This window comes from Diorhabda sublineata, chromosome 1, assembly GCF_026230105.1.
Source record: "Diorhabda sublineata isolate icDioSubl1.1 chromosome 1, icDioSubl1.1, whole genome shotgun sequence".
NCBI lineage: Eukaryota > Metazoa > Arthropoda > Insecta > Coleoptera > Chrysomelidae > Diorhabda > Diorhabda sublineata.
The window spans coordinates 6346178-6360423 of NC_079474.1; the positions used below are offsets into that span (position 1 = coordinate 6346178).

The 14246-nt window shown below is 31.6% G+C and overlaps 1 protein-coding gene across 1 annotated transcript in view; it reads left to right on the forward strand.

Annotated features, from left to right (window-relative positions):
- LOC130453031 (protein PF3D7_1417600) overlaps nucleotides 1-14246 on the forward strand; it is a 43129-nt gene that overhangs the window by 22716 nt on the left and 6167 nt on the right. Inside the window, exons 6-9 of the mRNA XM_056792618.1 lie at nucleotides 422-672; nucleotides 729-1045; nucleotides 1963-2058; nucleotides 2174-13172. Of these exons, the coding sequence (XP_056648596.1) occupies nucleotides 422-672; nucleotides 729-1045; nucleotides 1963-2058; nucleotides 2174-13172 (11663 nt within the window). The remainder of the gene's footprint in view (nucleotides 1-421; nucleotides 673-728; nucleotides 1046-1962; nucleotides 2059-2173; nucleotides 13173-14246) is intronic.

Consider the following 14246-nt stretch of genomic DNA (forward strand, 5'->3'; position numbering starts at 1 on the left):
ATCAACAGACAGTGAGCCATAACCTTAAGGTCGGTTCAGACGCAGCTAGTAGTTTAGTCGAGTGGTCGAGTAATTTAGTGCTTGACCCGTTTGAACACATTTATTTTAGTCGAGCTGACTGGCAGAGTCGTGTAAATGGTCGAGTCAAGTAAATAGAAGTCTATTGTATTTTTCGGGTCGAGTAGCAGTCCCCACCACAAAAGACAACCGACTAGGGCAGCAACTAAACACCTCTATATATGCAACAAATTGGCTTAATCACTTTAGTAATAGCCACACAAACGTAGTGAAGTTTTTGGTTTTTGTAACGTGGCTTACACGACGAGTTTGACATAATTTGCACATAAATTTCCATCTTAAACTCATTCAGTAATGTTAAAAAGTACAATTGAAGATATTTCAAAAAGTAAATGTTTTACAGACAAATGAACCCGATCTCAGAGAAATTCCCAGCTTTTTAAATTTACGTCGAAAATCGTCGTTACCAAATGACGGAGAAATAGACCAATCAGATAAAATTACTTTGATCTGTTCATCACAAGAAACCGAAAACTTTGAATTGCCTACTAATCCAACGCGCGGAAAGGACGAACTCATAGAGTTGTCAGGAGAATGGGCTCGATGTCGAATGTATATATGTGCAGCTTGTGGTGCAAAACTTCCAAATATGAGGTATATGAAAATTTGAATAAGATGTATCGCAATTATTAATTGAATGTTTATTACAGATATCTTCTGGATCATAAAACGATCTACCACCAGAATGTTTGGGTGCAGCATTACGAATTCGTCGGAAATCAAAGTGAACTGTATAGACATTTGAGTATTCCGGCATTAGGTAAAGTCGGTTTTATAGAAAACAATGTGCAGTGTAAATCGTGGAAACGAAGTGACGCTCGAACATGTACTAAGTGCAAAAAACAGTGTAACACTTTAGGGGAATTACACAGGCATATTTTAGAGTGTGGAGGTGATTGGACTTGGATGTTGGCAAGAAAAAAGTGCAAATATAGATATGGAGCCAAATCTAGAAGAAAACGAAGAGGTATGTTATTGTTTATATATATATAGGCTTAAATGCAGACCATTTAGGTCCATAGCCTTGTAATTTCTCTCCACTTCTCCTTGCTTATTCTCTCCAGCTCTGTCTACCTCTTTTCCTCTTCTGTTTATTTCCAATCGTTCTAGTGACCTAGTCATTGTAACTTTTTGTATTTATAAACGTGCTGATTGGTGTCTCATTGAAAAGTGTGTAATTTTCATGAATTTATCTTCTCTCCCATTTTTACTCTGTATGCTTTCCTCCAATAATTCTTTTTAATATTTCTCTCTCCCAGACTTCCAATTTCTGTTTTGTTTTATTCAACATTATCCAGGTTTTACAGGCGTATGTCAGAGTGGGTCTCAAAATTGTCTTATAAATTCGAACATTCGTAGATCTGGATATCTCTTTAGATGTCAATATTCTTCTAAGGTTGCCTGCACAGCTGTTACTTTTGGTAATTCTTAGTTCGATTTCTTTTTTTTTGCATTTATTATATAGTAGTACACCCAAATACATGTAATTTTCTTCTTCCTTGAATTCTATTAATGTTTATGTACTTTGAAATTGTTTTTTGTCTTGCTTCCACATTTATTCTTTATTTCCATAAACTTTGTTTTGTCTTTATTGAACTGTAGGCCTATCTCTTCAGCTGCTGATACTACTTGTTTTGTGATTTCTTCAAGCTTTCGTCTGTTTCTTGCTATCAATGTCACACCATTCTGTTCTCTTTGTGGTTTTATTAGGTATACTCCACATGTCTCTTTGGCAACTTCAAGAATACTATTTTTAAATCTATGCCATTTTTCTTTTCCTCCCTCTATCCTTTCTTCTTCATTTAGATGATTATTTGATATTGCTTGATATCAATTGATGCTGTTGATATGTTGAAGTAATATTACAAAATTATGAAATTTTAGGTTTGGTAGTAAGAATGCACCATCATAAAAGAAAGACTGATTCCACTGAGAAGAAAAAGTACAAGTATGATGGTCCCAGACAAAGACCAAGCGATGGTGAGCTCAATATAATATTTCTAAGTAGTTTATATAAATTACAATTAGTTGAAGTTATTTATTATAATCAAATCATAAAAGTATGAATTTTCACCTTATTTGTTTTATTATTTAGCGGAAACTATTCAACGGATGTTGGCGAATTTACCAGCAAAACGCTCCACAAGAAAGCTGATATCTCTCTATGATGGAGTACGTCGAAAGCAAAAAAATAAAGAACTGGAAAAAACGAAACAGAAGAAAGTCAAATGTGGTAAAGTGATATACAGCAAAAGTAGCAATATTAAAGAAACAACTGAAAAAACTATCAATACCCAAAAATCTAACCAAACTTCCAATATTAGATCTATGCGTAGCTTAAATAGGGTATTATCTAGTAAGATTTTAGATACGACAACCACACTTTCCGTAAAAAGAAAGTTGAAAGTTTTAAATGAAAGGAGGAGGACTAGACAGTCAGTATTAGCGGAAAATATTGATAAAAATGAACATTACAAAAAGGATTCGGAGAAGCCTTCTTCTAGTCCTCAAACTAGAAAAAAATTGGAAAAGACGGAAATTAACAATGATGATACAGCTGTCAAGAAGACACCCCCTAGAAGCACGAAACTTGCCAGAAAACTGGCAGTTAAGAAACTTTTAACGGGGAACATTAATATAAAATCGTTCTTTCCTGTAAAGAAAAGAAAAAATAAAAAAGAATCCAAACAAGAAGCTACACCAAATGTTGATATCAAAACTAGAAGTAAAACAAGAACAAGTGAACCGGAAGATGATAATAACGATGATGTTGACCAACCTAAAACGAAGAAAAATAACAAGTTGAATAATATTGTTAGTATAAACAAGAAAAAGACCTCTAAAAAAGCTAGTCAAGAAGTTGCTCAAAAGTACGAACAAGAACTCTCTAAAAAACCCGCAAATAAAGAATTAGATTTAAATAAAAGAAAAAGAAATCTCAAACAAAGCTTCAGAAACGTTATTAATAGAGTGAAGAGACTGAAAATTGATAATGCATCAGAAAAAGTACAAACTGATAATAATAAATCTCCACTTTCGAAAAGTCCTTTTTTAGACGAACCAAAACAAGAAAAAGATCCAGTGAAGATAGTGATTCCTTCTACCATGGAAGCAAAAGAAAATATAGCTGACATATCAGAAACTGCCCATACTGTGATAACATTTAATGAAACTAATGAAGACTCTCCAGTTCCTGAAAATATTTTCAAGCTCGATTCCAATAACGAGAAAAATTTACAAGCTAAAGGAGAACCCAATTTTGATTCTCATCCTTTTAGTGTAATCAATACAGATACTACCGTGACTGAACTTGTGAATTTACCTGCATCGGAAGATCCAAACAAGTTACAACCTATATCGATAGAAACTTCGGTAAAACCTAAAACTCTCCCAATGATCTCACCTAATTTAAAAGGAAAAATCAGAAAACCTGCTAGGGGCTTAAACGATTGTATAGCTATGTTGACGAGCAAACTGCAACAAAAATCATGTGAAAATGTTTCACAGCCGAAACAAACATTATCGCCTGCTATTAAATGTCCAAAAACAGTTACTGACCCTTCGCCACCAAAAACAGAATGTATTCTTAAAATTCCCACATTTAAAACGCAAAATGAAACGTGCGAAGAAGTCGCTTTAGATCTCAGTATAAAACCAAGAGACAAAGTTACGACCGATGTTCAAAAATCCTTACCTGCCAAGTCAAACGAATCACCTTGGCAATTCAATAGATTAACATCTGTAGAGAGAATTATTGAGAATGTGGTAAATAATAAACTCCAGGAACCACAAAAAGTCAAATTACCTACTCCATACCTGTTCAATTCAATAGATCGCACAATTCAGAATGTTATAGACGGTCATCTTAAACAGCAAAATATGCAAACTAGAACTACAGTAGACGATATTATAGATTATGTTGTTAATATTGATAAATCAAAAATTGTATCAAATCAAATTGTAGATGTAAATAATCTGCTTTCATCTTTGAAGCAAAAAGGGAAATGTAATCCAAATATAACATCAGTTATTGAACAAATGAAAACTCAGGCTGGAGAAGATGCTGAAGGTGTAAAAGTATCTGATTTGAAAACCATCATAGAAACAGAATTGACAAACAAAATAACTATTCCTAAAGAAAAAGTAACTAAAAAGGCTGGACAAGTAATAAAGAGTAGATCTAAACGGAAATTGGATCATGAAAAGTTGTTACCAGAGACTCGCATAGATGAAATATTTGAAACTAAAGAAACTGTAAATACACTAAAAGTGCCAATCGAATCAAAAGATATGAATAAAATTCCTATCGAAGATGAACCTTGTTTTTTGGAAAATAAGACTGTTAGTGATAACGTTCTTCCTACAGCAAGTCTAAGTGAAACTCTCAAAAACGAAGAAACAATCGACGAAACTAGAAATTCTGTTAACAAACAAAATCTTAGGAATTTCAGGAAACAAAACAAGACTATAAAAATTCCTGAAACAAATCTAAATGAAGTTCAGAAATTTTCAGTTAGTAATGAAACATTGAATTTAAATAACGTTGAAAAGAAAACTTTAGTTTCTTCCATTGGAAACGTCGATATAATTGGAGACAAAATTCCTCCAGTAACAACTAAGACCAAAAATAACGATATAAAAAGAGAAGACATTAAAAATGTAGAGATATTTAAAAAAGAATCGTTTGATATTGTAAATGTTGTTTCAACAGATAGTTTAGATAAAAATACAATAGGCGAAAATAGTACCATATTGAAAACCATGGAAAAGGAACAGAAAACTAGAAAAATACCGCCTGCAAATAATGAATCTAAGAATTTAGTTCATTTAACACATGAGGCAGCAGCTGGTGTAGAAATTTTAGACAAAGAAACTATCAATGATGCAAACAAAATAAAATCCAATCAAGAAGTAGAAGATGGTGACATTGAGGCACAAATAGAAATAACAATTATAGGTAAATGTGCAGCAGATAATAAAGATACCATTGGTGATGATGAATTTGACATGTTACCTAATGGTATTAACAAAAAACAAATAAGACGTTTTAAGAAAAAAGATAAAAATCAAAACAAAAAAATCAATAATGAGGTTTCTACTTCGATTCTAGAGCCCTCAATATCAGATAATATACAAAAAGAAACACCACAATTTAATCAAAAAGAATCTGAGATTACTGAAACTATAACTGAAATCATACCAAAAAAAAGAGGTAGAAAACCAAAAAAAATAAGACAGCAAAAACAGAAAAACCAAACAATATTACCCGATGAGGAATTATCTGATATTTTAATAAAAAAAGATAGCGAAGAAAATTCATTGTCATCTGAAAAGTTTATTAACAATGAAAATATTCTCAAAGCAACACCAGTTGTAGAAGATACTCGGCCTGAATTATCTAAAGAAACAAAATTAGATTCACTTGTATTAGAAACAAAACTAAAAGATGATGAAAACATATTCTCTAAAGCACAACTAGACAGCTCCAGTAATGATTCCGACCAAATAACCGATAGGAAACCAAGAAAGGGAACAAAAAGAGAAAATGTAAATCACACAAAAGATAGTGCAGATTCATCTAGTGAAACAATTAATGAACATTTGCAAGAGCCAATCGTTTTAGAATCGCGTCTAAAAAGCCAAACCAAACGGCCAATTTCACCAAGAAAGTCTAAAATTAAAAAAGATGTCAACTCTGAAGATATTAAAGCAGAACAGATGTCTAAAACTGATGAAACTAAAGATTTATTAGAAGAATATGATTCAACTCCTGTTATGCTTACAAGATCAAAATCTCCTAAAAAATTGACTAATAAATTACAGGAGCTTGACAGCGTTGTCCAGGAGCTACATAAAGAGATTAATGAAGATAATACAATTACCACAACTGATACCAATACAAAACATAATACCCTATGTAAGGATTTATCAATCGAAATCAATTTGGAAGGAACAAATAGCAAAAATAATATTAATAGTTTAATTGAATTTGGTTGTAACAAATCGGATGATACCGAAGCTACAAAGAAAGAAATAAAAACGCCATCCAAGAGAGGTAGAAAGAAGGCAATTAACACAGTAGATGAACTAAATTTAGATAAAATAGGTGAAATCAACAATTTATCGCATCCGGATTCTTCAAAAGATAAATTAGAAACCAAAGTGAGTAATTTAGAAGGAAAAACAAAACCTCCAATAACAGAATCAGATATATGTCTTAAGAATAACGAAAATTTGAATTATGGAAAAGAAACAAACTCATCTCTCGACAACCTACCAGAATTGATGTATAATACTAAGATTGATACTTTAGAAACAAAAAACCTTGTTCAACAAGAAACTATTGTTAAACCCAAAGGTAAAAAACGAGGTAGGAAACCGAAGTCTCTAAAGATGTCTGTAAATAATTTGAATGCAGAAAAATTGGTCGATGCTTTAGAAATCACCAAAGAATTACAAATCGTACCACAAAATGAAGATTTGAAAATCAAATTAACCAAACGTAAACGGGGGAGAAAGCCTAAAGCTTTAAAACAGGACACTCTGAATGTACAAGATCCTTCTTTAGTTGTACCTAATGATGCACATGAGGTTTTAGTTTCGGGATATTTAGAAACTGACATTAATAATAAGGAACTTGTTTCTGAAACTATTACAGCAATTGTAAATGATGGTGTAGAAGATTTTCCCACACCAGAGCAATCAGAAGACAGTCACTTGAATGAACCAATTAAAACATTGGATTTACAAAAGAAAATATCTACTGAAAACAATGTTTCTAAACCATTTGAAGATATAGTGTTTTCTCAACAGCTTAAAAATCTATCGGTAACTTTGGAAAACTTCATTCCTGAACAAATAACTTCCAACAGATTGTCAGAACAATTCATAAAGGAAGCAATAAAAAGATCAGCATATGTTGAAAGAACTTCATACAATTCAAAAGAAAAATTAACTGAGAAAGAAGGAGTTAGCTTAGAAAATAATATTGTTGAAGATAAACTTCCTGATCAATCACTTAAACCGGTATTAAAAGTGAAAATATCACCAATATCTGACGTAGATCAAAACGATGATGGTCCACTTTTGGAAGAAAATAAGAGCATTAAAACAACAAGAGTGCCAAAGTCTCCAAAGAAATTATTAATATCTTTAAATGCAAGTATTGAAACGGTTAATAAAAATGAATATTCAAATAATTTGGAAGTAAACTGCATTGAAACAACCAGTATAAAAGAAAATGATTTAGTTAAAAAGTCAAAGTCTTCCAAAAAATCAATTGAAACTGCAGATTCTTTCGTATCCGAGAAGATTGAAAATATACTCGTTGAAAGAGATGATTTAGATAGTCCTAGACAAACTAAATCGTTAAAGAAATCAACAAAAGTGAAAGAAACTACAGATACTACAGCGAATAATAATCTGCAACTTTTACAATTTCCAGAATTAGATAAGACAAAGTCCCTATCAGGAGATGATGTAACTGTAGTTACACATTACAAAGATGATTCTACTATAAGCATACTTAGCGTAGAAGGAGAAAGACGATTAAGATCGCCAAGAAAATCGAAAATTCTATCTAATTCAATGGAAAAATTGAATGCTGATAGTGGCTTCGATAATCAAAGACTGACACCTAGAAGAAAATTATCCAAATCACTAAAAAATATTTCAACAAATATGGAAACTAAACAATCGGATTTAATAGACCAGATGGTCAAGGCATCTGGTCGTTCTAAAATGGTAATCGAATCTGAGTTCATTCAGAATGATTCATCAAAAAATGTTTTGTGCAATTTAAGAAGAACTAGATCATCTACTAATATATTAATGTCTTCAAATGAATCTATATCAAAATTAAACGATACTTTAGATGCTGAAGTATGCAATATATTGTCACAGTCTGAATTTAATTCACCCGATCTTAAATCAAACAGGTCTAAAAGTAGATCATCATCTTTGAGAAAGAGTTTTGACAGCCCATCCATGACTGAAGTTAGTGAACCAGAATCTGTTAGTCCAAATAATAGAATTAAGAGACTCGGTAGGAGATGCAAAAAGTATTTTACATCTGAAGAATCTATAGATAAACTAGACTTGGCAGAAAATAAATCATCGACTGAAATAAAAATTATAAAATCAACACTTTTCGCATCCGGAGAATCCTTAAATAAACGAGATGTGGAAACAAAGTCTGCACCACTTTTTAATTCCTCAGATGTAGATTTTGTCAAACCTATAACTGGTAGAAAATCTAACAATTCAAAACTTGTTACAAATGAAGAATCTTTTAAATGCCCAGATTTTGGAAATGTAGATTTAAACAAACATTTACCAGACAGAAAATGTAATAATTCTAAGCTTTCTGCTTCAGAGGAATATTTAGATAAATTAGAAAGTGAAGAAATGAATTCTAATTCAGATGTAGATTTCCTTAAACTTCTAACTAACAAAAAATCTAAAAATGATAATTTATCAAAAATAGATGTTGTAAACATAAGTGAAAATATCGATTCGGACTCCAACCAGTTACATTTAAATCAAAGGGATGTCAACTCTAACAACAGCTCACAATTAAACTATTCTCTTCAAAGTTCAGAAACAGATACATCAGATGTTAAAGTACTGGAAGAAAAAATTCGGAATGCTATTAGACAAAGTCTCATGTCATCTATTAATACACCTGATTCCCATATTGAATCTAGTGACATTCCTAATTCAGATACTAAACAATATGATGATCATAAAATATCAGAAGTAAACGAGATTAGAGTTAATTCGTCGGATTTTAATACCTATTCCATTGAGCAAGAAATGGAAAAACCTAAAAAAATCAAGAAATTATTCATCAATAATAATAATACCTTAGAAGGTATTGATAATGGTAGTTCTAGTAGATCTCTTAGGAAGAAGTCTGTTATAAATTATGCAGAACAGGAAGAAACCAAAGAATTGATAGAAGACGATGGTATTAATAATAATAACAACAATGAGTGTAAAGATTCTCAAACTTCGGAAACTAAAATAACCGATACAAGCAACAATAAAAATATTTCACATGGATTAGAAGAAAATCAAATAGATGAAGTAAAAGATAATCATATAGTTGAAGAACAACATTCAATAAGTGTTGATGAAAGTGAAAATTATATTCTAAAAGAAAATTTATCCAAAAATTCTTTATTAACAACAAATAACGGTGTTAATAAAAATAGAACCAAGCTGAAAGCTAAAAAGGGAAGGAAGAAGATTCTCAAAAATAAACTAACAATCGAAGCAAATATAGAAGACAAAATAGAGTCTAAAAACGACAATGTCTCATTAATTGCAGAAAATGTTATTGTAAGTACCGATGATGCGGCGTTTTTAACAACCATACCACCACTCGCAGACACTTCGGAAGAAAAAGAACCACCAATAAAAATAATAATCAATAAACAAAAGGCAAGAAGAAAATCTAAGAATATTAAAAAAGTGGGAGAAAAAGGTCACAACGATTTATTTGAAGATTTCTCATTAGTGATTAAGAAAAAAAGAATTATAACTTTTTCACCACCAGATACCTTCTCCAAAGAAGATACATATCCTATGGAAACGCATCAAGTTTCAAAATCTCCAGTAGAAATATCAGACAAAGATTGTTTGAATGATTCTGTACAAGAAATGGACATGGAACTTGACGAAATTCCTATAGAAACCAGTATAATTGAAACACCCAAACTAGATCTTACTTTACATAATAATTATGATACCAAAGACGTGATGTCCTTACAAGTAGAGGAAAGATTTTCAAATTCTATCCCAATATTATTTCAAAGTCCAAAAACTATCGGTAGAAAGAAAAAATCCAAAAGAAATTCCGAGGAAAATGTATTGAACCAGCAAGATGATTTAGAAGATACAACTATATCAGAATTTAAATTACCTTTACTAAAGATAAGTACGAAATTAAATAAGGCCGAACAAATTTACGAAAAAGACAGAATACTCCCAGATATTATTAACAGTACTCAATTGAACACGAACGAAGAAGAAACAGAAAAGTTTGAGACTAATTTAGAATTTGATGAATCTGTCAAAATCAGTAACGAAACAACACTAAACTTTGTCGAACCTGTTGTAATACGTAGATTAAAAAAAATAAAGAAGAAAAAAATTAAAAATCACATTTCTGTAGAAAAAAGTAACCAAGAAGACAATATTATTACAAATAACGAAGAAAATAATTTAGATAAAGAAGTTGATGATTTAGAGATACCTTCAAGCGACAATTTGAAACAAGTTTTATCAAATCCGTTTGAGGAGAAAGAGCCGAGACCTGAACCACCTGTACTTGGAGAATTAAATAAAACAACTGTTGATGAAGAGAAGGAAGTTGAAAAATATGTCGAAGATGAAATTCCCAATCAATTTGTTATAAACGAATCTGAAACAACCACAACAAAAGTATCTAAAAAGGGAAAGAAAAAAGGGGGTAGGAGAAAATCACGTTCTAAAATTTCCTCCTTTGATAAATATGATACAGATATTACTGACGCTGCAAATGATATTTTTAAAGACATGGAATCAAACAACGATGATACTGACGTTGATAATTCAAAGTTAGAAGACGACGTTACAAAATCATTGAAAAATGCAATACCTTGTTACATGAAACTTGATGATGTAACTAGAGAAGAAATAGATAACATATACGCATTTTCAGAAACCGAAGATTTCGAATTGGAAAAACCAATTGAATTACCTCGTAGGTTACCTAGGAAGAACGACTCCGTGGAAAAATTAAAAGATCAAGAACATGTTCCAATAAAAGACAGTATAAAAAGAAAACAAAGACCGAAAATTAAAGAAAGTGTCTGTGAAAATTCAGAAAAAGACCAATATCTTAACGGTGAAGTGAAAGAAGATGCAGTTGTGGATAGTTTTACACTTCCAATATTATCAGTCAGTGATGTGGTTCCTGTGGAAGTGGAAAAAGAGATTAAAGATGGTGTAACAGATGTCGATGTATCTGGAGGTAGAAAGAGTATGAGAACAGCAAAAGTAAAGGCGTTAGAACATATCCACGATGAAGCTTTAGCAGAGCTCACCGACGTGGATATCAATAAAAAGTCGATAAAAGATACGAAAAATTTGGATAACATAAATAAAAAGACAAGGAACAAAAAGAAAAATGAAAAACCAAACAACGATTTTGATTTCCAGAGGAAAGTTCTCAATACTGAAACACCTTTATTGGAAGATCTAGTAGCCGAACTGAATGGGTTTGAAGAATTAGATAATAGTATAGAAAGAGAACTGCGCGCGGAAATGACTCGGGAAGAATTAGAAAAAGAATCCAAAGTAATACAAAATAAAGTTGACGAAATGTTAGCGAACCAACTAGTTGAGGAAGGGTTAGAAACGACTGAAGAGAATCAAGAACTGAGGAGAAGTAGGAGAGGATCTCGTAAAGTTGCTTCTTACAATGAAAACGACCTTATAGATCCACTAATCGATGCTATTGAGAGTAAACGAAAAGGGAGAAAGAAAGATGATAAATCTATTGGTGACACAAAACAAAAAAAAGGAAGAGAATCTGACAGGAAACTCAATAGTGACGAACTGTTTGATCTTCTTAAAGCTTCCACTAACGATAATATTTACGTGCCAAAACAACAAAATTCTTTCCTGTCTAATATCGAGGATTCTTCAAGAGATGTAAATGACGAAAATTTTGACAATATGTTTGAAAATATGTTGGAAAAATCCGCATTCTTAACCGAGGAAAAGTTTATATCGAGATGTAAAAACGACATTGGAAAGATTTATGATTTTACTAAAAATGATTCATTAATTGAAGACGAAATTAATGGTGTAAAGAAATTTAGAAAGATCCCTGTCGAGATTGAACCGATATTCACAAATCACGATTCTAATTCGGAAAGTAAATCGAAGAGTGATAGCTTTGAATCTAATTATTGTGAAATATGCCATAAATCTTTTGTGAAATTAGAGAATCTGATTAAACATAGAAGAACATTAACGCACATACAGAAATTATCAGAGTTGGAAGCAAGAGAAGCTGAAAAATCAAAAATTATCAGTAGACATGAAGATGAGAATAGTAGAGAATCTGTTATCGAACCGCCGTCGCTAATACAATCGTCAGAAGAAATCGAAAAGGCTAACGAATTGAAAAATAACGAACTGGAAATTAAATCGCCGAATCAGACCTTCTCAACAAATAGTTCTTTGAAATTGGCCGACATTATAAATGATGTTCTAACAAAACCAGTTTTACCAACTATCGAAAAAGAACCTAACCAATTTTCCGATCTAATTCTTCAAAATAACGACACCAAAAGATACAAAAGCTTGGGCGAACGTAAAAGTTTCGACTCTGATACTTTAATTTCCACAGACACGCGTCTCACTGAACCGTTCGAGTCGAAGACTCAAATTTTAGAAAAACAAATTAGTTTATTAGAGAACATAATCGAAAATCAAACAGGTGGAAATTATATTGACGATATCTCTTTATCATCTGAAAAATCAGATATTCCTTCTGAACCCAGATCGCCCAGTGTCTCAAAGCCTGCTTCCGATAACAATAGTTTCCTTAAACCGGTCCAATACGAAGAAATCTCCGAGGATAGCACTAATCTTCGCAACTACGATGATCCTAAATTAAGAAAAACTTTAAACAGGGACGAGGAACTCTTTTTGGAATGTTGCAGTTTGCTGAAAAGTAGCTCGGAAGTTTCTAGTAGTTATTCAAACAAAAAAATGCAAGAGAAAGTCGTGGGAGCTTTAGGTTTGAAGCCGATAGACGAACCTGAATGGTTAGAGAAGAAGAATTTCATACAAAATCGAGATTTAGCAGGTATTGATGATTATTCCAACAATTCGAGGATACCGACGCCGTTAGGCGACAGTTACGACGACGACGCTTCCAATTCCAATACTATTTCGTCTAATTGGGGCATAGATCAATCGCTAGAAGAAAATCAGGAAGAAGTTAATGATGTTAGATTGACTTTTGAGAACATCTCTAAAAATCACAATGAAAAATGTGACGACATTAGATTCGAGGGAATTTTATCTAGTACTAGGTAAGTCGTCTTATTCTTCATTATTCAAACCTTAAGGTATATTATTTTTCAGATTACCTCTCTTGATTTGTGGATTCTGGGTTTTTCTGACGATTAATATTAGATTTTTCATAACTGTCACTTCTGTTAATATATTTTTATTGTATTTCTTGACCCTCAGACGTCTTTTTGACGTGGATTGCTACTCGACTTGTTTTAATGCCATTTTTATTTTCATTTACTTTGACATTTTGCTTTCTAGTCCTCTATCTTGTTCTTCTTCTTTGCTTTCCCTTTTCCTTTGGTCAATAGTGGAATCTATTATGTTTTCTGATTATATCTTATTATATTATATTCAAATGTTGTTACCTATTTTTTATTACAATGTTGTCAATCAGAAAATCTGAACCTTTTACCCTTTTTGATTTCTATTCTATATTATATTGACTCTAATAATCAATTTTTTTTCTAGGTAACTTTCATAACCTTATTACGATAAATAATAAATTGGTAGCATGTGAATAGATAACATATCCTTAATTATTAATTTGTTTTCCATCATGTCCTTGATTCCTTCCATTTCCCTTCTTTGTTGAACTATTTTTCCATTTCGCCCTTTTAGCACAAGTTTGGGTAGCTTAACGACCAAACCATTTCGACACACATATATAATTGTTCTTTTAATAGGTACCTGTTGGGGCTTTGAATTTTGTAAATGTTGGAAGAACTGTCGAAGTATGAATTACATGTTTAATTATAATTAACAATATTTCATAAAAAAATAAGAAACTGTGTCAATTGTCATTAATTTTTCTTTCGTAAAATTTAAACATCTTACAATATCATAAATTATTTCTTCATTGATTCTCTTCTGGTTTATTTGAATAATTTGCTACTATAGTTGTCTTTAGTATATGCTGTTACTTGATTTTTTTTAGTAATTATATTTTTTTTTGCTGTGATCTAATTATACTTTCTATCCCATGTCAAATAGGCCTTTAATATAGAGACTTGTCCTGAAATTTCTTGTCCAGTATTATTTTTATTTTCTCAGATTTCTGTGTAATTTTTATGTTTTTAATTCCTTTTTTTTTT